Genomic DNA, 26,944 nt, shown 5'->3' with positions numbered 1-26,944 from the left:
CAGCATTAGAAGGCAGACGTACAGTTAATGCCGACTGATACATAAATGTCTGTTTATCGCAAATTTTTGAAAAAGTCAATGAAAAATTTCCAACAAGACAATGCACCATCGCATACGGCGAAACAAACAACTGAGTATCTGGATGCCCTGAAGCTCAGCTCCATGGACCCTCCAGCATACAGTTCGTGATTTCTTTTTGTTTCCAAAATTGAAGATAAAATACACGGATTCGGCAGGGGAACATTATAAACATTTTATTTCTGAAATGCCTCAGAAAAAAGTGGCAACATTGCTTTAAGGACTGGTTTCATATAATGCAAAAATCTTTTGATGTGAAAGGGGAATATTTTGAAAACACTAAAATAATTTTTTAAAACTAGTTTGATTTTTTTAAAAATTATCAGTGTCGCCCTTTGTTGAATACTATCCATGAAAGAAGATCTCTTAACTGACTAAGGTACGGAAGTGACATAAAGTAAAGCACATCAGTCGTGAAACACTCCTACACAACAGCGGAGCATCATTTCCTCCTTAATGTTCAAAACTCTGATGACCTGAATGATAGACTATTCGGTATTTTTAAATAATTTACAACTGCGCTGTAAACACCCTAAAGTCCAAACTGTTCATCAGCTACAGCAACTGATTAGTGAAAGATGTTGAATGCTGTTCTGAACGAATAGCACACAACATTCTCTTGCTCTCGGTTTATTGTTAATGTGGTTTCATTTAAAGACTTCTCCATTTTCTTCATTCCGTCTTTATTTCCTGCACGACCGTCAGTGAATCTCTCCTAGTCCTCCCACGCCAGACAAATATACTGAAATTCAGGAGGATCTACAGAGTAGTAAAACTTGGTGCAGGGACTGGCAGTTCACCCTCAACGTAAGTAAATGTAACATAGTACGTATAAATAGGAGGAAAAATTCGTTATTATTTAATTACACGATTATCAGTTACTAAAACAGTCACATATTTAAAATATCTCGGACTACTAGTCTGGAGTGATCTATCGTGAAATTACCATATAAAACTTATAGGAAAAGCGGCCTCCAGAGAGAAGGTCGTTGGAGGAATGGTAAGGAAATGGAATTCGCTCACAAGTGAGGTTCCATACAAACCTTGCGATTCCTAAGAATTACTCGTCAGTTTAGGACCACCACTAGGTAGGATTAACGGAGGAGATACGTCCCTCACGGATTAGTTAAGTCTGCGACAATATCACGGAGATGCTCATCCAATTGCAGCTACTTACGCTACAAGACAGGCATTGTGTAACACAGAAAACTTCTGTTCCCAGAAGAGCTGAACAAAAAATTACATTTTCTGATTGTATCTCACGAAACAACAGTGACGGTGAAATCAAAGAAATCGAGCTCATGTTACTTTTTACCGGAAGTCATTCTTCTCGGGCATCATTCCCGAATGTAAGTGGAGAGAGGGAAATGTTAGTTGGACGCAATATATTCTCCGTTACTCGTGGGAAAATGGCTTGCGAAATATAACTGCAAATTGTTCCTTTGGACGGAAACGAAGGATCATTAGGATATCGTGTCGTCTATGAGAATGTCATTAGAGACACGGCGCAGCTCAGATTGGATAATTATGAGGCAGCAAATCGGCCGCGACCTTTTCAAAGGAATCTTCGCAGCATCCACCTTAGTTGCTTTGGGGGAAATCATGGGAATCTTACAACTACATGGTCGGACTGAATGTGAACCCAGCTCCTGCTGAATGCGAATCGAGTGTCATGACATTCTGCCACCTTTTGTAGTTCTCTTAAAAAGACTGGAGGGCGGCTAAGAGATTTGGTGGAGCCAGGATTGTAAACTTGGCTGCTAGATACACGTGCCAGTACCGGTAGAAGCATACGAACTGTTTTCTGCCAGTGTTGTGAAAACAAAGCTGATTGCTTTACAGTATCAGTATGAAAAGCAACTTGTTGCTGTTGTCTCTGTACCATTTCTTTATGTCAACTTACCTTTAAAGACATCTTGTGAATTTTAACAATTAATCTGCTATGTACTCTAGTTGCATTGCCGCTAGAAGGGCAGTGTGAGTGATCCCGGATCTACTACGTTTTTCGTTCGTAACGCATTTATTATTTTCTCTCCTTTGAGAGAGGTAGCAGGTGTCTTCACAAAGTATCATTCTGCTCCACATCAGATACCACACGTTTGGGTCTGACATTATCTGCGTACTGTTACTGTAGCACTACTGCGACTGCTGGAAACATATGTCGATTCCTAAGGTAAGTTATTTTCTTACACCTGATGTCAGATAGACTTCTCTACTTTACTTGCTTCATAAGGGATGTTTTTGGGAATACACATTATCTGATGAAAAGTATCCAGACACCCCAAGAAAACACGGAATTGTCCAGTAGATGTCACGAGAGGGCACCCACCAGTATAAAAGTAGTATTGTGTTGTCAGTAGAGAATCAGTAACAGCAGAATGGGTTGACAGGAGACTTCAATGATTCGAACGTGGAATAGTCACTGCATGTCACCTGAGCATCAAATCCGCCAAGGAATTTCAGTTCTTATAAAGCTGTCGAAGTTGACAGTTGAAGTGATTGTGACAAGTAAATCAAAGGAAAAACCACAGCTAAAGCAAGAGAAGGCAGCCCTGACGAACAAGGACCATCGAGCACTGTGGAGGATGGTTGTAAAAAATCGCGTGAAACCAGCAGAAGGAATCACTTGTGAGGTTCAAACTGCTACCAGCATTCCAGCGAGCATTGTGATTACTTGTATGAAGTTAAAAAGAATGTGGTACACTGTCGAGCAGCTCGTCATGAGCCACACATATCTGTAGTCAGTGATAAGCGATGCTTGATGTGGTGTAAAGAGCGACGCCAGTTAACAGTGGATGCTGTGAATGAGTGATCTGGGGTGATGAATGGTGCTATACCTATGGCAATCCTGTGCTGGCACACCGGTCGGCAAAAACAATGCGAAGATCGATTAGTAGGCGCTGGATCAAGCACACCTATCACGAGAGAGGCCAGAGACACACTGACAAGCAACATGCCGCCAACGCCCTCTCGGCAGCATGTATTTAGGCCGCCGCCGCAGACCTGAGGGCGTCAGTCACTCATACTCCCACTGACTCAGTCTTCCAGGTTGGCGCCTGTTATTCACTCACAGAGCAGGTATAGTTCATCACAGGTTATGACAGTACAAAGCTGCCATATTAGTGCCTATATTGGGACTAGCAGTGAGAGACTAAAGTTTATAATAGCGAGATTACTGCTGAACTTTACATCAGTCTGCAAGAGGACTTACTGAGAAGCTTGTACCACAACACACAGGCTCTATTCAAGTTAAGTTTCCAGTTCATGTAAATAAGGAACCCATACTAATCCACGTGTGCATTTGTGTTGTAGAAAGAGGATACCGGTCATCCATAACAACATCCTCTCCCTTGCTTCCTTGCAGTACAAGACTACAAATCCGATGGACGGATTTGGATTTGGTGAACGTCTGGAGTGTGTGACTTCCTATCATGTTTAGTACCAACAATGAAGTATAGAGGAAGTGGTGTTACGGATGGGGATGTTTGTTGTGGTTAGGATGTCGTCCTCATATTGTGCTTATGGAAACGCTAAATGTGGAAGATATGGACTCATTTTTCAGCATTGTGTACTGTGCACAGTAGAGAAACAGTACGGAGACAAAGATGGTTTCTGTGAGCATGACAGTGTACCTGTCTTAAAGTATTCAAAATGGTTCAAATGCCGGCCGGAGTAGCTGAGCGGTTCTAGGCGCTACAGTCTGGAGCTGCGCGACTGCTACGGTCGCAGGTTCGAATCCTGCCTCGGGCATGGATGTGTGTGATGTCCTTAGGTTAGTTAAGTTTAAGTAGTTCTAAGTTCTATGGGACTGATGACCACAGAAGTTAAGTCCCATAGTGCTCAGAGCCATTTGAACCATTTTTTGGTTCAAATGGCTCTGAGCACTATGGGACTTAACATCTGAGGTCATCAGTCCCCTAGACATAGAACTACTTAAACCTAACTAACCTAAGGACATCACATACATCAATGCCCAAGGCAGGATTCGAACCTGCGACCATAGAAGCAGCGCGGTTCCGGACTGAAGCGCCTACAACCGCTCGGCCACAGCAGCCGGCTCTTAAAGTATTATATGTGAGGCAAAGCTTTGCGGAAAATATCACTCCTAAAATAGACTAGCCTGCCGAGAGTCCCGACCTGAAGCCACTGCAACACTTTCGCGTTGAGTTAGAGCGTTGACCTCTCTCCGACTCCAGCGTACAGCAACACTACCTCCTCTGCTTGCGGGTTCTGAAGGAGAATGGGCTGCCATCCGTCCACTGACATTCAGACACATCATTGAAAATGCCCCCCAGCAGAGTTCAAGACATCATAAAGGCGAAGAGTGGACCCACCCCATATTAACGTTCATTAACAGGTATCCGGATACTTTTGATCGGTTAGTGTATGTGGATAGCAATTTGTACCGTGAAACTTGTGTTTCGAGAAATAGTCTTGGGAGACATGAAAAACAGCTAGAGTGCATAACAGAGTTCACTGATCGTTTTGGTAAAAAAATCCAGACGAATATATTACACTTAAACGATGTTCCGAACATGCGTAATGTAATTGGTTTATGTTTTACTCACCTAAGTCGTTCAAAATTTTCTGCCTGCAAACTGGTACCCTGTGAAAAAGAAAAGTTTTTCAGGAGATATTTTTGGCATAGAAACACGTTAGTGTAAGTCTGGATGGCCCAGGAACTAGACAGGGAGCGTGGAATGACAAACAGGAAACGACATGATGCACCACTCTTGAGGCAATAAATCATCATAATCGCTACCAGCTATTTGGCGCGCACTGCTGGTTAAATACACCTTTTAGATTGTTGCGTACGTTACGGCTTTGGATCAGACGCGTCCACGCAATTGCTGCAAACTTTAAATGCTCGTCTAATCCGCTTCCATTAGGTCGCCATCTCCACCTATCTTTATCTCTTGGTATCCAGTGTATATCTGGTCCAAAGAGCCCATTGATGTTATGTTTATAAAGGCCTAGGACTTTTCTGTGGAGTGAGGGCAGGGGAATGACGGCACTGTGGTCTTATTGAAGGAACTATTCCAGCATTTGCCTGAACCGATTTAAGGAAATCATGGCGGATGTAAATTGGAACGGCTCGATGGAGATACGGATCACACTATTCCTGACAGTTTTTTTTTAATACTACTCATTTGCATGCTTAAAATTCTTTTTGAGATTTGGCCCATTCTACAACTGTGCTCTTTACAATCAAAGCCCAGTGTACTGGTTGTCCAGCAGATGAATTCGCAATTGCTGATAATGTATGTGGGAGGACTGAAGGATTGAAGATATTTTCAATTTGCTTATGGGTCAAAGATGTTCGAGATAAAAATACAGGTAATGCAGCTAAACTGTTAACCACAAATGTTTCCCGAGCCGATAAAGGTATCGCAATTCTGTTTTCACTCAAAGTAATAATGAAAAACTCTTCTTATATCTTTTCATAGCTACAAGGCATGTTTTAAAAGTAAGCACCGTTTTGAAATTCCGTTGCTGCAGCACAGCGGTCGCCATTTGGCGCATCTGCGCTTTGTTCCGCTCTCTGTTGGGAGGCCACAGACACCATTACAGAATCATTCAGCATGTTTACGTTTGTTTGCGAGAATTTGAAACGCCTCCTCCGATTGACAAACCGATGACTGTAAAATAGATCTGTGAATCATTTTCTTAATGCTAAAAGTGTGAAAACGGCTGAAATTCACGGTCAGATCAGTGATGGGCAAATACACTACTGACCATCAAAATTGCTACACCGAGAAGACATTCAGATGATAAACAGGTATTCATTGGACAAATATATTATACTAGAATTGACATGTGATTACATTTTCACACAATTTGGGTGCATAGATCCTGAGAAATCAGTACCCAGAACAACCACCTCTGGCCGTAATAACGGCCTTGATACGCCTGGGCATTGAGTCAAACGGAGCTTGGATGGCGTGTACAGGTACAGGTACAGGTGCAGCTTCAACACGATACCACAGTTCATCAAGAGTAGTGACTGGCGTATTGTGACGACCCAGTTGCTCGGCCACCATTACCCAGACGTTTTCAATTGGTGAGAGATCCGGAGAATGTGCTGGCCAGGGCAGCAGTCGAACATTTTCTGTATCCAGAAAGGCCCGTACAGGACCTGCAACATGCGGTCGTGCATTATCCTGCTGAAATGTAGGGTTGCGCAGGGATCGAATGAAGGGTAGAGCCACTGGTCGTAACACATCTGAAATGTAACGTCCACTGTTCAGAGTGCCGTCAATGCGAACAAGAGGTGAGCGAGACGTGTAACCAATGGCACCCCATTCCATCATGCCGGGTGATACGCTAGTATGGCAATGACGAATAACCGCTTCCAATGTGCGTTCACCGCGATGTCGCCAAACACGGATGCGACCATCATGATGCTGTAAACAGAACCTGGATTCATCCGAAAAAATTACGTTTTGCCATTCGTGCACCCAGGTTCGTCGTTGAGTACACCATCGCAGGCGCTCCTGTCTGTGATGCAGCGTCAAGAGTAACCGCAACCATGGTCTCTGAGCTGATAGTCCATGCTGCTGCAAACGTCGTCGAACTGTTCGTGCATGTGGTTTTTGTGTTGCAAACGTTCCCATCTGTTGACTCAGGGATCGAGACGTGGCTGCACGATCCGTTGCAGCCATGCGGATAAGATGCCTGTCATCTCGACTGCTAGTGATACGAAGCCGTTGGGATCCAGCACGGCGTTCCGTATTACCCTCCTGAATCCACCGATCCCATATTCTGCTAACAGTCAATTGGATCTCGACCAACGCGAGCAGCAATGTCACGATACGATAAACCGCAATTGCGATAGGCTACAATCCGACCTTTATCAAAGTCGGAAACGTGATGGTCCGCATTTCTCCTCCTTACACGAGGCATCACAACAACGTTTCACCCGGCAACGCCGATCAACTGCTGCTTGTGTATGAGAAATCGGTTGGAAACTTTCCTCATGTCAGCACGTTGTAGGTGTCGCCACCGGCGCCAACCTTGTGTGAATGCTCTGAAAAGCTAATCATTTGCATATCACAGCATCTTCTTCCTGTCGGTTAAATTTCGCGTCTGTAGCACGTCATCTTCGTGCTGTAGCAATTTTAATGGCCAGTAGTGTATTATGAGCGATGGGATGGTAAGGAAACGGGTGAGGGCTTTTAAAGATGGCCATACGAATGTGCATTATGATGAACGAAGAGGGCGACATTCAGTCATTACTGACGATTTAGTGCAGAAGGTTGGTGAAAATGTGTGAGAGAAAAGACGCTTTACAATTTCGACGTTACTTGATGAGTTTCTCAAGTATAAAGAAGTGTGCATTGCGCAACTGTTACAGAAAACTTCAATTATCGAATGTTATGCAAATCAGGAGGTAGATTTCTTTGAGGATGGTATTCAAAGCTGGTTATACGATACGATAAGAGCCTAAATACTCGTATTGGTGAGAATTATGTAGAAAATAGATTAAAGTACAGGCTTTCTCGTAAAAATAAAGTTTCTAAGCAAAGTATACTTGTTTTATTTTTATTTCAAAACGGTACTTACTTTTAAAAACACGCCTCGTATATCAATTACGGAGATAATGGTATCAACATCACATTTTCGAACAGAATTGTAGTAACATCTGCTGCTATTGTCGTTATAAATGAGAAGAATGCAATGACGTTTCACTCTTCAAAACCACATTAGCTGCTTCGGAGGAATTATAATATTTACAATTTAGGATTTATATGTTTTGAACTTGAAAACGACTGCTGTTTTATGCGAAAGTTCGTGTTGTACACATAGTCGCGTCAGGCTGATAGACTGTTCCACCTCTCTACTTACAAAAGCGCAATAACTGAGAATAGTTAAAGTTGATCCTAATAACACTTTGCTACATTTGGTTCGACCGACATACCAGCTATAAGGCAAACAACGTGGCAGTTGAGGATGCTTCACCAGTTAACTACAGAAACGGCTCAGCTCTTGCTGCTGCTTGAGACTGGAAAGAAAATTGCACATAAAAAATTCAACGGATTTCTGAAACAGAAAACTGAAGTATAAATATTGTTAATAATTTCGTGTCCTGAGTTTAACGTCATGATACACACTTACATTTCAAAATTACATCAGCAACAGCAACAAAAAGAAAATCACGAAAGAATGTAGTCATAAAGACTGCCTTGAAATTCTATTTACATCATCAACTCTTTGAAATTCCCATCATCTATTACAATACACGTTTGCAGTTAGTACAACCTCCGGAGTTGTCAGAATTTGTGCATATACATCATATGTGAGTTTACCCCAGAGAAAAATGTCAAATGGCATGAAATCAGGCGAACGTACAGGCCAGCTGTTAAGGCCTTCACATCCAATCCAGCGAACAGGAAAGAACTGGTTGAGCGCTTTCTTAGCCGCAAGCGAGTAGTGTTATACACCAGTCGTTTCGGTCTCACATACATCTACACTCCTGGAAATGGAAAAAAGAACACATTGGCACCGGTGTGTCAGACCCACCATACTTGCTCCGGACACTGAGAGTGGGCTGTACAAGCAATGATCACACGCACGGCAAAGCGGACACACCAGGAACCGCGGTGTTGGCCGTCGAATGGCGCTAGCTGCGCAGCATTTGTGCACCGCCGCCGTCAGTGTCAGCCAGTTTGCCGTGGCATACGGAGCTCCATCGCAGTCTTTAACACTGGTAGCATGCCGCGACAGCGTGGACGTGAACCGTATGTGCAGTTGACGGACTTTGAGCGAGGGCGTATAGTGGGCATGCGGGAGGCCGGGTGGACGTACCGCCGAATTGCTCAACACGTGGGGCGTGAGGTCTCCACAGTACATCGATGTTGTCGCCAGTGGTCAGTGGAAGGTGCACGTGCCCGTCGGCCTGGGACCGGACCGCAGCGACGCACGGATGCACGCCAAGACCGTAGGATCCTACGCAGTGCCGTAGGGGACCGCACCGCCACTTCCCAGCAAATTAGGGACACTGTTGCTCCTGGGGTATCGGCGAGGACCATTCGCAACCGTCTCCATGAAGCTGGGCTACGGTCCCGCACACCGTTAGGCCGTCTTCCGCTCACGCCCCAACATCGTGCAGCCCGCCTCCAGTGGTGTCGCGACAGGCGTGAATGGAGGGACGAATGGAGACGTGTCGTCTTCAGCGATGAGAGTCGCTTCTGCCTTGGTGCCAATGATGGTCGTATGCGTGTTTGGCGCCGTGCAGGTGAGCGCCACAATCAGGACTGCATACGACCGAGGCACACAGGGCCAACACCCGGCATCATGGTGTGGGGAGCGATCTCCTACACTGGCCGTACACCACTGGTGATCGTCGAGGGGACACTGAATAGTGCACGGTACATCCAAACCGTCATCGAACCCATCGTTCTACCATTCCTAGACCGGCAAGGGAACTTGCTGTTCCAACAGGACAATGCACGTCCGCATGTATCCCGTGCCACCCAACGTGCTCTAGAAGGTGTAAGTCAACTACCCTGGCCAGCAAGATCTCCGGATCTGTCCCCCATTGAGCATGTTTGGGACTGGATGAAGCGTCGTCTCACGCGGTCTGCACGTCCAGCACGAACGCTGGTCCAACTGAGGCGCCAGGTGGAAATGGCATGGCAAGCCGTTCCACAGGACTACATCCAGCATCTCTACGATCGTCTCCATGGGAGAATAGCAGCCTGCATTGCTGCGAAAGGTGGATATACCCTGTACTAGTGCCGACATTGTGCATGCTCTGTTGCCTGTGTCTATGTGCCTGTGGTTCTGTCAGTGTGATCATGTGATGTATCTGACCCCAGGAATGTGTCAATAAAGTTTCCCCTTCCTGGGACAATGAATTCACGGTGTTCTTATTTTAATTTCCAGGAGTGTATTTATTTCAAGTGGTACTTCTGCGAGAGCCGGCAGCACTTGGTATAACATTACAGGTCGGGATTGATCTAAGAGGTCTTGAATATCTTATTTGTATCTGTCAGTTGGCATGGAGAAATTGAGATTTGGGGGATTTCTTTATATAGTTTTGCGTGATTAAGTCCCGACGCTATGCAAAGCTATCATTTAGTTACGTGCGACTTGCGATCTGTTATGTGTTACTTTCCGATAGTAAATCATATTTTTTCTAACTACCCTTAAAATATGACTATAAATGTTTGAGATCATTTGAAATAATATTTTAATAACTATGTAGATGACGTGACATCATTCGTTTACTCTTAGAAAAAGGAAAAAAAAGAAAAGAGTGTTAATTGTGCGTTTATGGACGGTCAGTGTCGGGATCAGTGATTACGATTCCAGAAATAATTGATTGGACGAAGTTCAATTGCACACAATCGCGTAGGGCGAATTATGATCTTGAAATTGGTTGTAGATGTATGCAAGTCAATTTCGTCACAGGCTAGTAAGCATCACAAGTGTGTCGCGGTATCAAGACTGCTTTCGCGCCGCCGATAGCTTGCTTTAAACTCGCGAAAATACAATTTACGCGAATTCTTAATTATCGCGAAAGGGTAGAATATTTGATGAGCCATTGTGGAGGACGTAAGTTTGGATAGAAAGATCATTTTAAAAATCCAATATAAATCCTGTTGATCGAAGTAGCTAGCAACCCAAAAGCTCATACGTGGTTGTCAGCAGAAACAGTGTACTATTTTTCATGTACACGTTTACACTCTACATCGAGGTGTGGATTATTCGTGGGTGCGAAGTAAACTTTTGAAAGCATCTGATTAAATAAAAGGAAAAATATAAAAAAGTTTATTCGTATATTTTGTTATTTCATGAACAGTGGTTCAAATGGCTCTGAGCACTATGGGACTCAACTGCTGAGGTAATTAGTCCCCTAGAACTTAGAACTAGTTAAACCTAACTAACCTAAGGACATCACAAACATCCATGCCCGAGGCAGGATTCGAACCTGCGACCGTAGCGGTCTTGCGGTTCCAGACTGCAGCGCCTTTAACCGCACGGCCACTTCGGCCGGCTTCATGAACAGTGATATTTTCTTATAGTGGTGTAGAGCCTTACGTATTATTAATATTGTGACAGTCTGATCGTAAGTGCTCTCGTTACAAGTCGAGTTTTGGGCCTGATTAAAAGTAGCTGGTTCTTAAAGTCTCAAAGGTTAAGTGAAGAATAATATCACACAGAAATAACGCTGCATCGAAACCAAGTATCTTTATACTATATTAAGCTAGCTATTCCGGAAGCAGTTGATACCGTGGCCGTGTAGTTGTGTGTTGTCGACAACAAATAAGTAAACACAAACATTAACATTTCTCATGCTCTGATATCGAAGAAGGAAAGAAGAGGCGACAACGACGACATACACGTATACACATACAAACGGTATACGTGACGCCTTACAATACAACACAACGGACGTCACGGTATATTGGTACGAAATTGTGGGTATATTTTACCAGTTAAGTATCTTCAGTTAAGTAAAGACCAGTCATGTAGTCCCCAGTAGTACTATCCGAAACGTTCACACTCCACTGTCTCTAATGTGCAACTTGCTTCATCCAGTGCGGATTGCCAGACGCCCAATACTGCGTATTTATACACTTAAAAGGCAATATACTGACTGACTCCTCATCACCCGGCTCAAACCGTTAAGGATAGCAACTTGAAATTTGGGGAGGGTGTTCATCTTATGCTGTAGTCGTCGTTTAAGAAGAGATTTCTCGAAATTCCACCCCTAATGGTTGAAATAGCGGATAAAAGTTTTTTTGAAAATATGTCGCTTTTAATGCAATTTTGAAGCTAGGCCTACGGAAATTAGTATTTGGTTTCTTTGTCAGAAATGAATAAACACTTGTTTCACCATTCCTAGAAATTCACCCGTTATGGGAGTGAAATAGTGGGTAGTTACATCAAAAATTTTTAAAGCTAAGTATATGAAAATTGTTATTTCACATGTTGGTTATATATAAAGAAATATATGTTAGGGAATGAAAGTTTCTATGAAACTATCACCACGGGAACGCAGAAGACAAGATTAACAAGAATCGCTTTTGGTCAGAAGTAGATTCGGAAAACATGCTTCTATAGCATTAATTAGCGTGAAAAGTTTAGAAGGTGTTGCAAGTTTTCAACAACATAAAAATTCGATTAAAGAATAAAAACCTGTGGAGACCATATAGTCTATGCGAGCAAGCATCAGACCCTAAGCAGATTTATTATATTCAGCTTTCCATAGTTTGTAAAGGTAGCTTCATCGAGAAAGAGAATTCTGTGAAGAAAGAACTTGACCTGATGTTGCATCAGGACCGGCCGACTGAATTCCACGCGTCTTCAACAATCCCGCTGGTTAACTCGCTGGTGAAGTGACACGTGGTACGGATAGAAGCTGTTTGCGAAAAACGCGGACTGACTTACTCCAGAGGCACTCGGTTGCTCTGGAGCTGGCTTGTGGATTACGAGCGACAGCTGCCAAGACATCTAGACCTTGTTGTAGACTGTCGGATTGTAGCCTGTAGCCTTTCGCTCGTTGTAGACTTTCTCCTTGTTCTATGCGTAGTACTACAGTGCCCTTTCAAAAACAATTTGTCGCACATTCCATGAATTGTCATTCTTGTTGGATACCGTCTGTCGGGGGTATCTTTGTGCGTAGAACTCAGCTCTTCTCTTCGCGTTTCTTCTGGCCAGCACTCGATACACGTGAACGACAAATAATATGAAAGCTACATTTTTTATGCACCGCTTTTATATCGGTACTGCGACAGTGCAACACTGTTTTGTCCTTATTCAACTTGATGTATTTCCTTATATGGATATGAAATTACGAATTTATGCGTAAGGTAACAGTCAGTTTCGTGTTCAAAACAGATAAATTAGAAGTTGTAAACATTGTAATTACTCCGAAAGTAGTAATCGTACATTAAAGAGTGAAACGCTGTTAAATTCATCTCTCTAGAACTGCAATACTAGCAAATACAATTACTATAATTTCATTTGAAAAAGTGTAACTAACACACTTATGAAAAGAGACTAAACGTCATTTAGCCAAGACTTTTTCTCTATTCATCTAGGTGTAGAGTGGAGACAGAATTGCGATTTCTTAATCTTAACTAATTCCGGAATTATTTGAACACTTTAGCTGAATCGTCCTGTATAATGAGTAGTGTGCGTAGGTAAACCTGTTCGTCTATATAACTCAGTGAAGCCCAAAGACCTGCTCGGGATGTGTTGCACGGTAATCCCTCTCCCACCCCCGCCCCCTCACAAACGTTTCCTAGTGTTTTCTTTTTTTTTCGATAAATCCCACAATTAGGGATATGTGGGAGAGGGTTTCCAGATCTGTCACTTGCTTCACGAAAAACGTTCCCGAAACCTTGATCGAAACTAAGATATTGGGTTTACTTTTAATATGTTTGCTTAACAATTTATCCCAGATAAAGATATGAGGACCTAGGGTCGACATGTGTATCTTCAAGTTTGTTATGTAGCAGTAAATTCGGTGACTTGGTCGCCGTGTGTTGCATCTGCTCTTCGTCTTTTTCTTCTTTTGTTATCCACGCTTCATTCTGTTGCTCTTAGGGAGGAGGCCGGGCTGTTTGGTATCAGAAATGCTCTTTGCCGTCGTTTGGAATTGGTTTTGCACCTTTACTGTGTTGAGAGGTAATGCTAAAAGGGGGAAGAGAAGAATATGCTCCCAATTAGGAATTAATAGAAAGCAATTTGGTTAACAGCTGTGTTATTCACCTTTCAGCCAGAATAAATCTCCGAAAACCCTGACCAGAGCTGTCCTGTTCTTGAGTTCTTTGTTGTATCGTGCTTATTTACTTTTTTATACTTTCTATTTTCTACTTCCCTGCGCAAGTTGCCATCGCTAGTGCAGAAATATTTGGGGGCTTACGGAAAATTTTATTCCGAAATCTCTTTTATACTTTTCAACCGAGTTACCAGTGTGAGTCTTACAATGCCTATATGTCATCCCAGGCTATCCCTTCAGGACAGAAGCGGTTCAGTCTAATAAAGTTTTCTGAATCCAACCTTACGTTACTTTTCTGGTGTCTCTGCTGAATAGACTGGTGTCACCACGTCACTGTTTAACCAGTAGGGTGCGTGGGTGGCACATTACGTATGTGGTCGCTGGAGACTCCAGGATGAATAGAGCAGTTGCTCCTTCCTGTCTTTAGTTCCACCCTTTGTTCAGAGCAGGTGCTCTTAAGTTCTAGCCTCGTGCCGCAGGTCTCTGAGCGTTTGTTCCTCAGGACCGGCCATCAGACACGTAGACTGAACCGCCACGTCTCCTCTTACATATTCCTTCATTTAAGCCCAACTCCTAGATTGGTAGCAAGCCTTCGCCTCCGTGCCCGAGGCGAACCTTCATACACACCGAATTGTGAGAGTATAGTCAAGAATTTACTTCAACTCTCTCTTTCATTTCTACCCGGCCTCCCTTCTGACGCTCAGAACCATCCCACTCAAGGCAGCATGAACACCACAGTGAACTCTTTACGATCCGGTACGTTTTCAGCCAGATATCAAGCTAGGTGATAGTGGGACAGGAAGAGTCCCACTTGGGAATAAATCGGACAAAGTTCCGGCATTTCCCTTGCGGCCAAGGGAAACCTCTCGAAAACCTACATCTACATCATTACAAGTCAAACCAACTTACAGTGTGTGAGGGACCATATTTCTGGTTCCACTATCTGTTCCCTCTTCCCTTTTCCATTCACGAATTCTGTCCGTATATAGTATTAAAGATTTGGTAGACAATAATTACAGTACTCTCAGACTTTTTGTTGGAGATGCAATTACCCTTAATGAAATGGTATCTGGAAAAAGAGCCTGACCAAATATTCAGTGATTTCAAAGTGGTGCAAAGATGAGCAGTTTGCTTTAAAGGTCTAAAAATTTTCAATATCGCACTTCGAAAACACAGGATCGTAGTACTACAACATCTTCTTCTTCTTCTTCTTCTTCTTCTTGGTGCCATACACCTGCAGTGCGTCGGCTGCTCACAGGCGGCGTTCCCTTGCTTCTTGAACCAGCTCTTCAAAGTTGTCGACGCCAGTCCATGTCTTGTCTTGATATTCTGTGACCATGATTGCTTCCTTCTTCCTGGTGGGCGCTTTCCTTCTATTCTGCCTTCTGGAATTAATTGCAGAAGTTCTCATTTCTTTCCTCTCATAATGTGCCCCAGGTGCCATGTCTTTCTTCTTTTAATTGTCCACATTAGCTCTCTATCCACCCGGGCTCTACGCAGCACTTCCGCATTGCTCACTTTCTCAGTCCATGGTATTTTTAATAATCGGTGCAAGAACCACATTTCTGTTGTTTCCAATCTCTTTACAGAAGCTGCTTTAATTGACCAAGTTTCCGCTTAACGGAGTAGGACGGGGATAATATAGTATTTACCACCCTCATTCTCAGATGGAGCGACATGTCTGTGTATATCAGCACATTTCGTAGCTCTCGGTTTGTTTCTTTGGCAATGCCACAGCGAATCTTAGTTTCCTCATGACAATCAAGTTCCGAGTTTATCACAGATCCTAGATATTTAAATTTGGTTACTTTGCCGATTTTACTACCATTAATGACTAGGGACTCGTTTTGACCAGGAGTTGTTTCAATTGACATCTATTTAGTTTTCTTGGCATTTATTCTGACACCAAAATGCTGACTAGCTTTATCTATTTCTGTAAGTATTTTCAGTAGCTCAGCTACGGACGTGCAAACAAAGCTGTGTCGTCGGCATACCGTAAGTTCCAGATCTTCACTCCATTTCTTTTGTACCAAGTAATTCTAAGTCTTGACTGGATCGAAAAATCTTATCCAGATACTAATTGAACAGTAATGCGAATAGTATACAGCTCTGGCGGCCTCCTTTCAGTATTTGCACACATTCTGTTTTTAAATTTTTGTTAATTCTGACCTCTGCTCTCTGATTCCAGTATAAATTCTGAATGATTATAATGTCCTTATCATCCAATCCTATTTCTCGTAAGATTGTAATAAGTCGGTCATGCTTAACGGTGTCAAATGCTTTCTCATGGTCGATAAAGCATATATGGATATCCTGCTGATAGTCATAGCATCTTTGCATAGGTATCTTCATGCCAAATAACGCTTCTGGGGTTCCCATACACTTCATAAAACTAAACTAGGTTTCTACACAATGCTCCTCACATTTATAATAAATTCGGTTAAGTATAATTCTTATAAAAGTTTTCAGAACATGACTCATCAGAAAGATCAATCGAAATTCTGAACTCTTCTCCTTAACTGTTGAGCTAATCGTGGAAACAGGAAGCAGTCACAGGTCTTGGTGAGCTTCGTATAAAGAGCTAGCAAATACTTGTTGTCACTGACAAAGAAAATACTTGGACTCTAACAAACACAATCACACTGTAATCCCGTGAGGGATCATTTAAAGGTCCGTTATTGGAGTAGTGATTTTCTTTTATCTGAAAACCCTTTGCGGTCGCCCATTAGAGGCCGCTCAATATGGCATGCCGAATTCGATCTTTGTCTGTTGCTACACCACTTGCGACCAGCAGAGACGGTGCAGTGTGTAATGAAGTACATTTTGTCAAGCTATTTGTGTACTGAAGCGTCAGATTGGTAATCAACCCTACTAATGTATTGCGACTGGCTGACATGAAGTTACGATCAACACTTCTTCGTGAAGATATGTTTTCTGATATCTATAGAGGAGGCCAGAAAAATGCAAATACTCTTTGATAGTCAATATCAATGAAACTAAATGACATACAGATACAGTTCTTGCTCGGTGGGGGGGGACACGTTATTTTATGCGTTCAAAGTGACCTCCTCTTCGTCTTGTCCATCGTCCAGGTGGATTTTCATCCATGTAGGCTCTGACATCTCTGTGGTAGTGAGTCGGAGCGCCATCTTTTTGTAGGTAAAATCTTCCATTTCCAAACACCTCTCGGTTCGCAGATAAAACCGACGTTTTCAGCAAATGATGATACACCTTACCAATTACGGTACCTTCAAAGAAGAATGGGCCAATCAAACCGCGCGATGACGGACCACATCACACATTAATACACAGTAGATTAACATGGTTGCCCATGTGAAAGCGAGGATTTTCGGGAGCCCAGGACATGCATTTGTGGCGGTTTACAGCACCGTTCAGTTTGAATTGCGCGTCGTCAGACCACATAACCAACTGTGCAAACCGTTCATCACCTCGATTCACGGCTTCAAACCGCTCGCTGTACTCTATCCTTCGATTCGGGTCGTCCTCGTTCATAGCGGCCTCGCGTTGCTCAAACGACGATTTTGCTTCATTCATTGCTGCACTCTCGTCTGCTGGAAAACGCGCACTAAGATCTGTCCAGAAAACAATGGACTATGCTACTGCGCAAAACTGCAACTATGTCATTATGTTTCAAAGCAATTAACTGTCAAAGAGTGTCTACATTTTTCTGGAGCGCTCTGTATTATAGTGTAAAAATATTATCATCGGTTACAAGCGGATAATTTCGTAACACTAACACATAATTATGATGCAAGAAATGACAATGACGGACACCTCACCACAAGCGGTAGAGGTACGGCAAGTTCGAGAAGAGGTGATGGAAGCAGGAAATGTGAATGCTAACCTTCTCCTGATAAGAAATTTAAAATCGAAAATGTCACCACGGTGTTTAATGACAACAGACTAGAGAACATTTACAGGGTGCTACAAAAAGGTACGGCCAAACTTTCAGGAAACATTCCTCACACACAAATAAAGAAAAGATGTTATGTGGACATGTGTCCGGAAACCCTTAATTTCCATGTTAGAGCTCATTTTAGTTTCGTCAGTATGTACTGTACTTCCTCGATTCACCGCCAGTTGGCCCAGTTGAAGGAAGGTAATGTTGACTTCGGTGCTTGTGTTGACATGCAGCTCATTGCTCTACAGTACTAGCATCAAGCACATCAGTACGTAGCATCAACAGGTTAGTGTTCATCACGAACGTGGTTTTGCAGTCAGTGCAATGTTTACAAATGCGGAGTTGGCAGATGCCCATTTGATGTATGGATTAGCATGGGGCGCGGTACGTTTGTATCGAGACAGATTTCCAGAACGAAGGTGTCCCGACAGGAAGACGTTCGAAGCAATTGATCGGCGTCTTAGGGAGCACGGAACATTCCAGCCTATGACTCGCGACTGGGGAAGATCTACTGTAGAACGACGAGGACACCTGCAATGGACGAGGCAATTCTTCGTGCAGTTGACGATAACCCCAATGTCAGCGTCAGAGAAGTTGCTGCTGTACAAGGTAACGTTGACCACGTCACTGTATGGAGAGTGCTACGGGAGAACCAGTTGTTTCCGTACCATGTACAGCGTGTGCAGCCACTGTCAGCAGCTGACTGGCCTCCACGGGTACACTTCTGCGAATGGTTCATCCAACAATGTGTCAATCCTCATTTCAGTGCAAATGTTCTCTTTACGGATGAGGCTTCATTCCAACGTGATCAAATTGTAAATTTTCACAATCAACATGTGAGAGCTGACGAGAATCCGCACGCAATTGTGCAATCACGTCATCAACACAGATTTTCTCGAACGTTTGGGCAGGCGTTGATGGTGATGTCTTGATTGGGCCCCATGTTCTTCCACCTACGCTCAATGGAGCACGTTATCATGATTTCATACGGGATACTCTACCTGCGCTGCTAGAACACGTGCCTTTACAAGTATGGCACAACATGTGGTTCATGCACGATGGAGCTCCTGCACATTTCAGTCGAAGTGTTCGTATGCTTCTCAACAACAGATTCGGTGACCGATGGATTGGCAGAGGCGGACCAATTCCATGGCCTCCACGCTCTCCTGACCTCAACCCTCTTGACTTTCATTTATGGAGGCATTTGAAAGCTCTTGTCTACGCAACCCCGGTACCAAATGTAGAGACTCTTCGTGCTCGTATTGTGGACGGCTGTGATACAGTACTCCATTCTCCAGGGTTGCATCAGCGCATCAGGGATTCCATGCGACGGAGGGTGGATGCATGTATCCTCGCTAACGGAGGACATTTTGAACATTTCCTGTAACAAAGTGTTTGAAGTCACGCTGGTACACTCTGTTGCTGTGCGTTTCCAATCCATGATTAATGTGATTTGAAGAGAAGTAATAAAATGAGCTCTAACATGAAAAATAAGCATTTCAAGACACATGTCCACATAATATATTTTCTTTCTTTGTGTGTGAGGAATGTTTCCTGAAAGTTTGGCCGTACCTTTTTGTAACACCCTGTATGATGATTATCATGTCAGACGTTTCAACACATATGACAAACTCCTGAAAAGCTACCCTGAACTGAAAGTTAAAGGCAAGGAAAAGAGAAGGCAATACAGTTTCAAAAGAAATTGTACGCTGCAGTTCAATATCATCGAGCAGCTTGTGATGGCGAAGTACGATGAAGCGCGAGAATGCGGTTATTCCATTCAATATTGGTACTAAATAATAAATGTCGTGTGACTAGAGCCTCCCGTCGGGTAGACCGTTCGCTGGGTGCAAGTCCTTCGATTTGACGCCACTTCGGCGACTTGGCGTCGATGGGGATGAAATGATGATGATTAGGACAACACAACACCCAGTCTATGAGAGGAGAAAAATCTCCGATCCAGCCGGAAATCGATCCCGGACCCTTAGGATTGACATTCTGTTACGCTGACCACTTTTTTTTTCTTTCATTTTGTTCGATATAGTTCGTTGCGTTTGGTCTGGGCGGACATCACAAGACATCCGTTCAAGATGAACGTTGTTTCCTTGACTCAGTTTTTTTTTTATTACAGAGAGCACGCAGCCCTCTGACCGAACACGCTGAGCCACCGTGCCGGCATCAACTACGAGCTTGCTTCCGAAAGACAGTTATCCATGAAATGGAAGGGAAACACCGTCTCGACGTTGCATCAGTTAACAGCGCAACACACAGCTACACGATCGATGTAGCTACTATCAATGAACAGACGATTGGCAGAAATCTCTGTACAGGGTGGTCCATCGATAGTGACCGGGCCAAATATCTCACGAAAGAAGCATCAAATGAAAAAACTACAAAAAACGAAACTCGTCTAGCTTGAAGGGGGAAACCAGATGGCGCTATGGTTGGCCCGCTAGATGGCGCTGCCATAGGTCAAACGGATATCAACTGCGTTTTATAAATAGGAACCCCCTTTTTTATTACATATTCGTGTAGTACGTAAAGATATATGAATGGTTTAGTTTGAGCACTTTTTCCGCTTTGTGACAGATGGCGCTATAATAGTCACAAACGTATAAGTACGTGGTATCACGTAACATTCCGCCAGTGCGGACGGTATTTGATTCGTGATAAATTACCCGTGTTAAAATGGACCGTTTACCAATTGCGGAAAAGGTCGATGTCGTGTTCAAAATGGTTCAAATGGCTCTGACCACTATGGGACTTAACTTCTGAGGTCATCAGTCCCCTAGAACTTAGAACTACTTAAACCTAACTAGCCTAAGGACAACACACACACCCATGCCCGAGGCAGGATTCGAACCTGCGACCGTAGCGGTTACGCGGTTCCAGACTGTAGCGCCTAGAACCGCTCGGCTACCCCGGCCGGATCGATATCGTGTTGATGTATGGCTATTGTGATCCAAATGCCCAACGGGCGTGTGCTATGTGTGCTGCTCGGTATCTGGACGACATCATCCAAGTGTCCGAACCGTTCGCCGGATAGTTCCGTTATATGAGGAAACAGAAAGTGTTCAGCCACATGTGAAATGTCAACCACGACCTGCAACAAATTATGATGCCCAAGTAGGTGTTTTAGCTGCTGTCGCGGCTAATCCGCACATCAGTAGCAGACAAATTGCGCGAGAATCGGGAATCTCGAAAACGTCGGTGTTAAGAATGCTACATCAACATCGATTGTACCCGTACCATATTTCTACGCACCAGGAATTGCATGGTGACGACTTTGAACGTCGTGTACAGTTCTGCCACTGGGCACAAGAGAAATTACGGGATGATGACAAATTTTTTGCACGCGTTCTATTTAGCGACGAAGCGTCATTCACCAACAGCGGTAACGTCAACCGGCATAACATGCAATATTGGGCAACGGAAAATCCACGATGGCTGCGACAGTTGAACATCAGCGACCTTGGCGGGTTAATGTATGGTGCGGCATTATGGGAGGAAGGATAATTGGCCCCATTTTATCGATGGCAATCTAAATGGTGCAATGTATGCTGAATTCCTATCGATGTTACTACAAGATGTTTCACTGCATGACAGAATGGCGATGTACTTCCAACATGATGGATGTCCGGCACATAGCTCGCGTGCGGTTGAAGCGGTATTGAATAGTATATTTCATGACAGGTGGATTGGTTGTCGAAGCACCACCGGATCTGACGTCCCCGGATTTCTTTCTGTGGGGAAAGTTGAAGGAGATTTGCTATCGTGATCCATCGACAACGCCTGACAACATGCGTCAGCGCATTGTCAATGCATGTGCGAACATTACGGAAGGCGAACTACTCGCTGTTGAGAGGAATGTCGTTACACGTATTGCCAAATGCATAGAGGTTGACGGACATCATTATCAGCCTTTATTGCATTAATGTGGTATTTACAGGTAATCACGCTGTAACAGTATGCGTTCTCAGAAATAAGTCCACAAAGGTACATGTATCACATTGGAACAACCGAAATAAAATGTTCAAACGTACCTACGTTCTGTATTTTAATTTAAAAAAATCCACCTTTTACCAACTGTTCGTCTAAAATTGTGAGCCATATGTTTGTGACTATTACAGCGCCATCTATCACAAAGCGAAAAAAGTGGTCCAAGTAAAATATTCACATTTCTTTACGTACTATTTGAATATGTAATAAAAAATGGGGTTTTCTATTTAAAAAAACGCAGTTGATATCCGTTTGACTTATGGCAGCGCCATCTAGCGGGCCAACCATAGCGCCATGTGGTTTCCTCCTTCAAGCTTGACAAGTTTCGTCCTTTTTAGTCTTTTCGTTTGACGCTTATTTCGTGAGATATTTGGCCCGGTCACGATCAATGGACCACCCTGTATACGCTTCCAATGGCCAAATGGAAAGTTTGGGCCCCGACTGTCAAGGGAAATGGAAAAACGGTACCCTCCAAATATCCTCCTAGATGCAAGTGTGAGCGAGAAGATGACGAAAGAACATACGAACACGCTTTTTCTGTCAGTTTTGACTCCGCATTTGCCGACAAAATCACTAGCACTAAGTGACTTTTAGTCTGGACATAAGGCTGGAAAAGTACTACTGGAAGCTTCTGGCGGAAAAGATTAGTTTTAAAAATTATTCCACCTAAAACTACCAAATATGCACGACCTCTGGACGTGTATTTCTTTAGAGAATATAAAATATATCTCAAGGGAATAATATTTCGTAAACTACGCTCCAGCAACGTCCAGCCAAATTTGCATGACAGGTTATTTATCATGAAATTCATTTTGTCGTGTAAAATCAATGATCTGCGGAAATATATAGACCAATGCTTCGTTACTTGTGGCAGAACTCTGGCTACGACATTGATGAATCTTTGGACAACTTCAAAAGTGTCACTGACATGGCTTTCAGCACTGATATTATAGATTGTGTAGGTGTCTCATATGATCAACTTGCTTTTCTTCATTTTGCGTTTTGTAGTCATTCATATTGCTTTGAGTATTTTATTGAAAGTCCTTACCTGCATTTATAGTGAATATGTCTGCATTGGGTATGGCTTCTACAATGACATTTGCAGTGACATCTACAGCCTGTTTGCAGAGTATTGGAGAAAATCGACACTCGCCAGGTCATTGAGAGGTACGTAAGGGTCCTACGAGTGTAAACAAAAGGTCATACAGATATGTTCGTTTGAATGCAAATGCAGGACTATTAAAATGATTGAACCGATTCCATAAATTCACTGTAGCTCCATTCATTGACATATGGTCACGACACACTACAGATCTACATCTACATCTACATCTACATTTATACTCCGCAAGCCACCCAGCGGTGTGTGGCGGAGGGCACTTTACGTGCCACTGTCATTACCTCCCTTTCCTGTTCCAGTCGCGTATGGTTCGCGGGAAGAACGACTGTCTGAAAGCCTCCGTGCGCGCTCTAATCTCTCTAATTTTACATTCGTGATCGTAGAAAAACTCATAAAGTTTTGTTCGGCTGAAGCCGCACTTCAGGTTTCTGCCGCCAGAGCGCTCGAGAGCGCAGTGAGACAAAATGGCGACAGGAGCCAAGAAAGCGTATGTCGTGCTTGAAATGCACTCACATCAGTCAGTCATAACAGTGCAACGACACTTCAGGACGAAGTTCAACAAAGATCCACCAACTGATAACTCCATTCGGCGATGGTATGCGCAGTTTAAAGCTTCTGGATGCCTCTGTAAGGGGAAATCAACGGGTCGGCCTGCAGTGAGCGAAGAAACGGTTGAACGCGTGCGGGCAAGTTTCACACGTAGCCCGCGGAAATCGACGAATAAAGCAAGCAGGGAGCTAAACGTACCACAGCCGACGGTTTGGAAAATCTTACGGAAAAGGCTAAAGCAGAAGCCTTACCGTTTACAATTGCTACAAGCCCTGACACCCGATGACAAAGTCAAAGGCTTTGAATTTTCGGCGCGGTTGCAACAGCTCATGGAAGAGGATGTGTTCAGTGCGAAACTTGTTTTCAGTGATGAAGCAACATTTTTTCTTAATGGTGAAGTGAACAGACACAATGTGCGAATCTGGGCGGTAGAGAATCCTCACGCATTCGTGCAGCAAATTCGCAATTCACCAAAAGTTAACGTGTTTTGTGCAATCTCACGGTTTAAAGTTTACGGCCCCTTTTTCTTCTGCAAAAAAAACGTTACAGGACACGTATATCTGGACATGCTGGAAAATTGGCTCCTGACACAACTGGAGACCGACAGCGCCGACTTCATCTTTCAACAGGATGGTGCTCCACCGCACTTCCATCAAGATGTTCGGCATTTCTTAAACAGGAGATTGGAAAACCGATGGATCGGTCGTGGTGGAGATCATGATCAGCAATTCATGTCATGGCCTCCACGCTCTCCCGACTTAACCCCATGCGATTTCTTTCTGTGGGGTTATGTGAAAGATTCAGTGTTTAAACCTCCTCTACCAAGAAACGTGCCAGAACTGGGAGCTCGCATCAACGATGCTTTCGAACTCATTGATGGGGACATGCTGCGCTGAGTGTGGGAGGAACTTGGTTATCGGCTTGATGTCTGCCGAATCACTAAAGGGGCATATATCGAACATTTGTGAATGCCTAAAAAAACTTTTTGAGTTTTTGTATGTGTGTGCAAAGCATTGTGAAAATATCTCAAATAATAAAGTTATTGTACAGCTGTGAAATCGCTTCAATCATTTGTAATAACCCTGTACTTTTCTTGTGACTGAAATGTGCCGACGCGCTCATGGTCCCTGAAGGAAACGACATTACCATTCCACGTGCTTCGAAAATTCACTATCCTACACGCAGAAGTGGTGCGATTCCTTGTATTTCTGATTTCTTGTATTAAATTCGGGATTTTGCGCGGCCTTGGAGTAGCCTCGGCTTTTGGTCTGATTGATTGCTGCTTACAGTGGAACGTCATTCACTGCCACGACGTCCTTAATGTCTGCAAATTTCTTAACGTCAGTGCTGTCTCTATCAATTGGACCATGGTTTCCAGAATGGTGGACACACCTTAGAATAGTAACGCTGTGTTCCGCAACATTAAGCACTTGTAAGGTTCTACTGTAAACACTGATAGCGTTGTAGAACTGGCAGGAACTATGGTTGTATTGGACAACGCGTGTCCAGTATGGCAACATGTTGTGGAAAGTATTGCAGTCCGAAACTTAAAACACGGACAGGAATCGGGTGTACTTCACCTTTCTGATATTTTTTCGTGTACCTTTTCACATGTAGCACTGGGCCCAAGTACCGGATGTCGCGTAACATTTTCTCCTCGCTAAGTGAGGTGTCAACATCCCTATAAACCATCATTTCTGTATTATACTGTTTGGGATATATGCTGTTTAATTTCTCTCAGCCCGTATTTTGCTATCCAGTAGTTTGTTCGCCGTTGATTGTAAATTTGTTTCTATTTGTACAAGATTTCTCCCTGCTTTGGCAATTTCAGTTATGTGCTGCTTGGCTGCACGACTACTGGGTATAATTTACTACCTGATTTTTTCAGCACTTTCCACAATAATTATAAACGACCCATTATCTTTATTATTATATCTGTTGTACTTGCTGGAAAGATTAAAGTTTAGTGCGCTTTTATCTAACGCTCTACCATTATGATCCCTAATTTTGTGTGACTTAACTGCCCCAGCAGTTGAAGCTACTGAATTATGTGAAAAATAGGTACGTCGTAATGCTGGGGTTAGTTTGTACACGAATCTTCACTTGAATGTCTGGCTCTTCACTTCTCCTTAGTTTGTTAGCACCAGTACCAGTCGATTCCAGCAGCACGCCAGTACTCGGTTGAATGATGGGCTGATCCTCCTGCGTAGCATCATCCTGTTGATATTTGTCTATCGTATACACATCTTTCGGTAGTGACGTGTTTTGCTTACGGTATTGAAGCATCTCGTCCATCCCCGCCGGATCTGAATAACACTTGCAGTGGCAGTATTAATTGCCTGTAACTGCCCGGGAATGGTTATTTAACTGTTAGTTTGAACTGAGTGTCTATAATGCAAACAGAGACACTTAGTAAAACACGAAGCACCAGACTCGTTCGCCAAACGTTATCGACTGAGGAGGGACGCGAATGGTTATAGACCTGTTTGACTCGCTGAAAAGTCTAATAGAAACGCCGAATAATTCTAATTGGGACGCATTCGGAGAAAGGAGTTGTGCACCTCGCGAAAATCTTCTTGGAATATTCCAAGAACTGCCTTTCAGTGTGGAAACTACAAATTTCATTTACTTCTGCCCTCTAAGTATGAATCTCGTAGTCACACTGAAACGTAATTAGGCTTAACGGCTCAAGCAGAGACATATAAACAATCATTCACACCACGGTTTATCCAAAACTGGAACGGGAAGATGCGTTAATAATAGTACAATGGAAAGGTATGTTCCTCTACACACTATACCAGTGGCAAAGTACGGTTGTAGATGTAAAGGCAAAATCGTCAATCAAGGTATAGCTTACCAGTAAGCAGGTGAAAAGAAAAACAGCACAAGTTATTATTCCCATTTGCTCTATAAGCTGTATCGCAGCTGACTGACTAGTGGAGTTTAAACTGAAAACATTCGAGCTGCCTCCTGGCTGCGGTACTTATATAGTAACACAATTGAGGTTACTAGCGGCTGCATGGAGTATTCAGCGGATACCGCACGGCATGTTTACCGCCATTAGTGCGTCTGTGCTGCAGCTGTACACGCAAGAAACACCTCGTGGAAATGTCATCTTTTGTTCAACGTTCGCCAATAGACACGGGTACTTCGAGCTGCTCTGTTACTGTTACGTATGTAGTACAGTGGTTATTTCCTTCTCACACAAACACACGTATATTCATACATCCGCTGCACAGCATGAGAGGAGAAAAAAAGACAAAAAAAACGAACTTTTTGATAAATTGGACTGTAGTGCTGCAAATCGTTTTCAGCGACATCACAAATGTTGCAGCTGCGTCAGGCCAAAGCAGACAGCTAAGGAAATCTTCCCGTAAATGCAAGCATGCACCTCCAAACAAACTAAAACAAACACCGAAATCCTCGCGCGATACACATACATATGCCTTTTCTAAGTCCGAACTGACTGCCGTCCATACAGATTTTTTTTCCTTTCTGTTCTTCTGTATACCGTCTTCCCATATTCTGCTGTTGCTGTTGCTGT

General features: G+C 43.4%; 1 protein-coding gene across 3 annotated transcripts in view; it reads right to left on the bottom strand.

The window, feature by feature from the left end:
- The window catches only part of LOC124776395, a 201,011-nt gene extending 174,630 nt beyond the window's left edge, over positions 1–26,381 (bottom strand). Inside the window, exons 1-2 of one of the 3 annotated variants that reach the window (XM_047251368.1) lie at positions 26,258–26,381; positions 4,647–4,684 (exon numbers count right to left, since the gene is read on the bottom strand). In XM_047251368.1, the coding sequence (XP_047107324.1) occupies positions 4,647–4,684; positions 26,258–26,302 (83 nt within the window). In that variant the 5' untranslated portion in view covers positions 26,303–26,381. The remainder of the gene's footprint in view (positions 1–4,646; positions 4,685–26,257) is intronic. The other 2 variants (XM_047251369.1, XM_047251371.1) reach the window with 2 other exon arrangements.
- Positions 26,382–26,944: the final 563 nt, after the last annotated feature.

Source organism: Schistocerca piceifrons, chromosome 2, assembly GCF_021461385.2.
Source record: "Schistocerca piceifrons isolate TAMUIC-IGC-003096 chromosome 2, iqSchPice1.1, whole genome shotgun sequence".
In the NCBI taxonomy this organism is placed as follows: Eukaryota; Metazoa; Arthropoda; class Insecta; order Orthoptera; family Acrididae; genus Schistocerca; species Schistocerca piceifrons.
The sequence above is the reverse complement of the archived record's forward strand: the minus strand, read 5'-3'. Positions and strand labels throughout refer to the sequence as shown.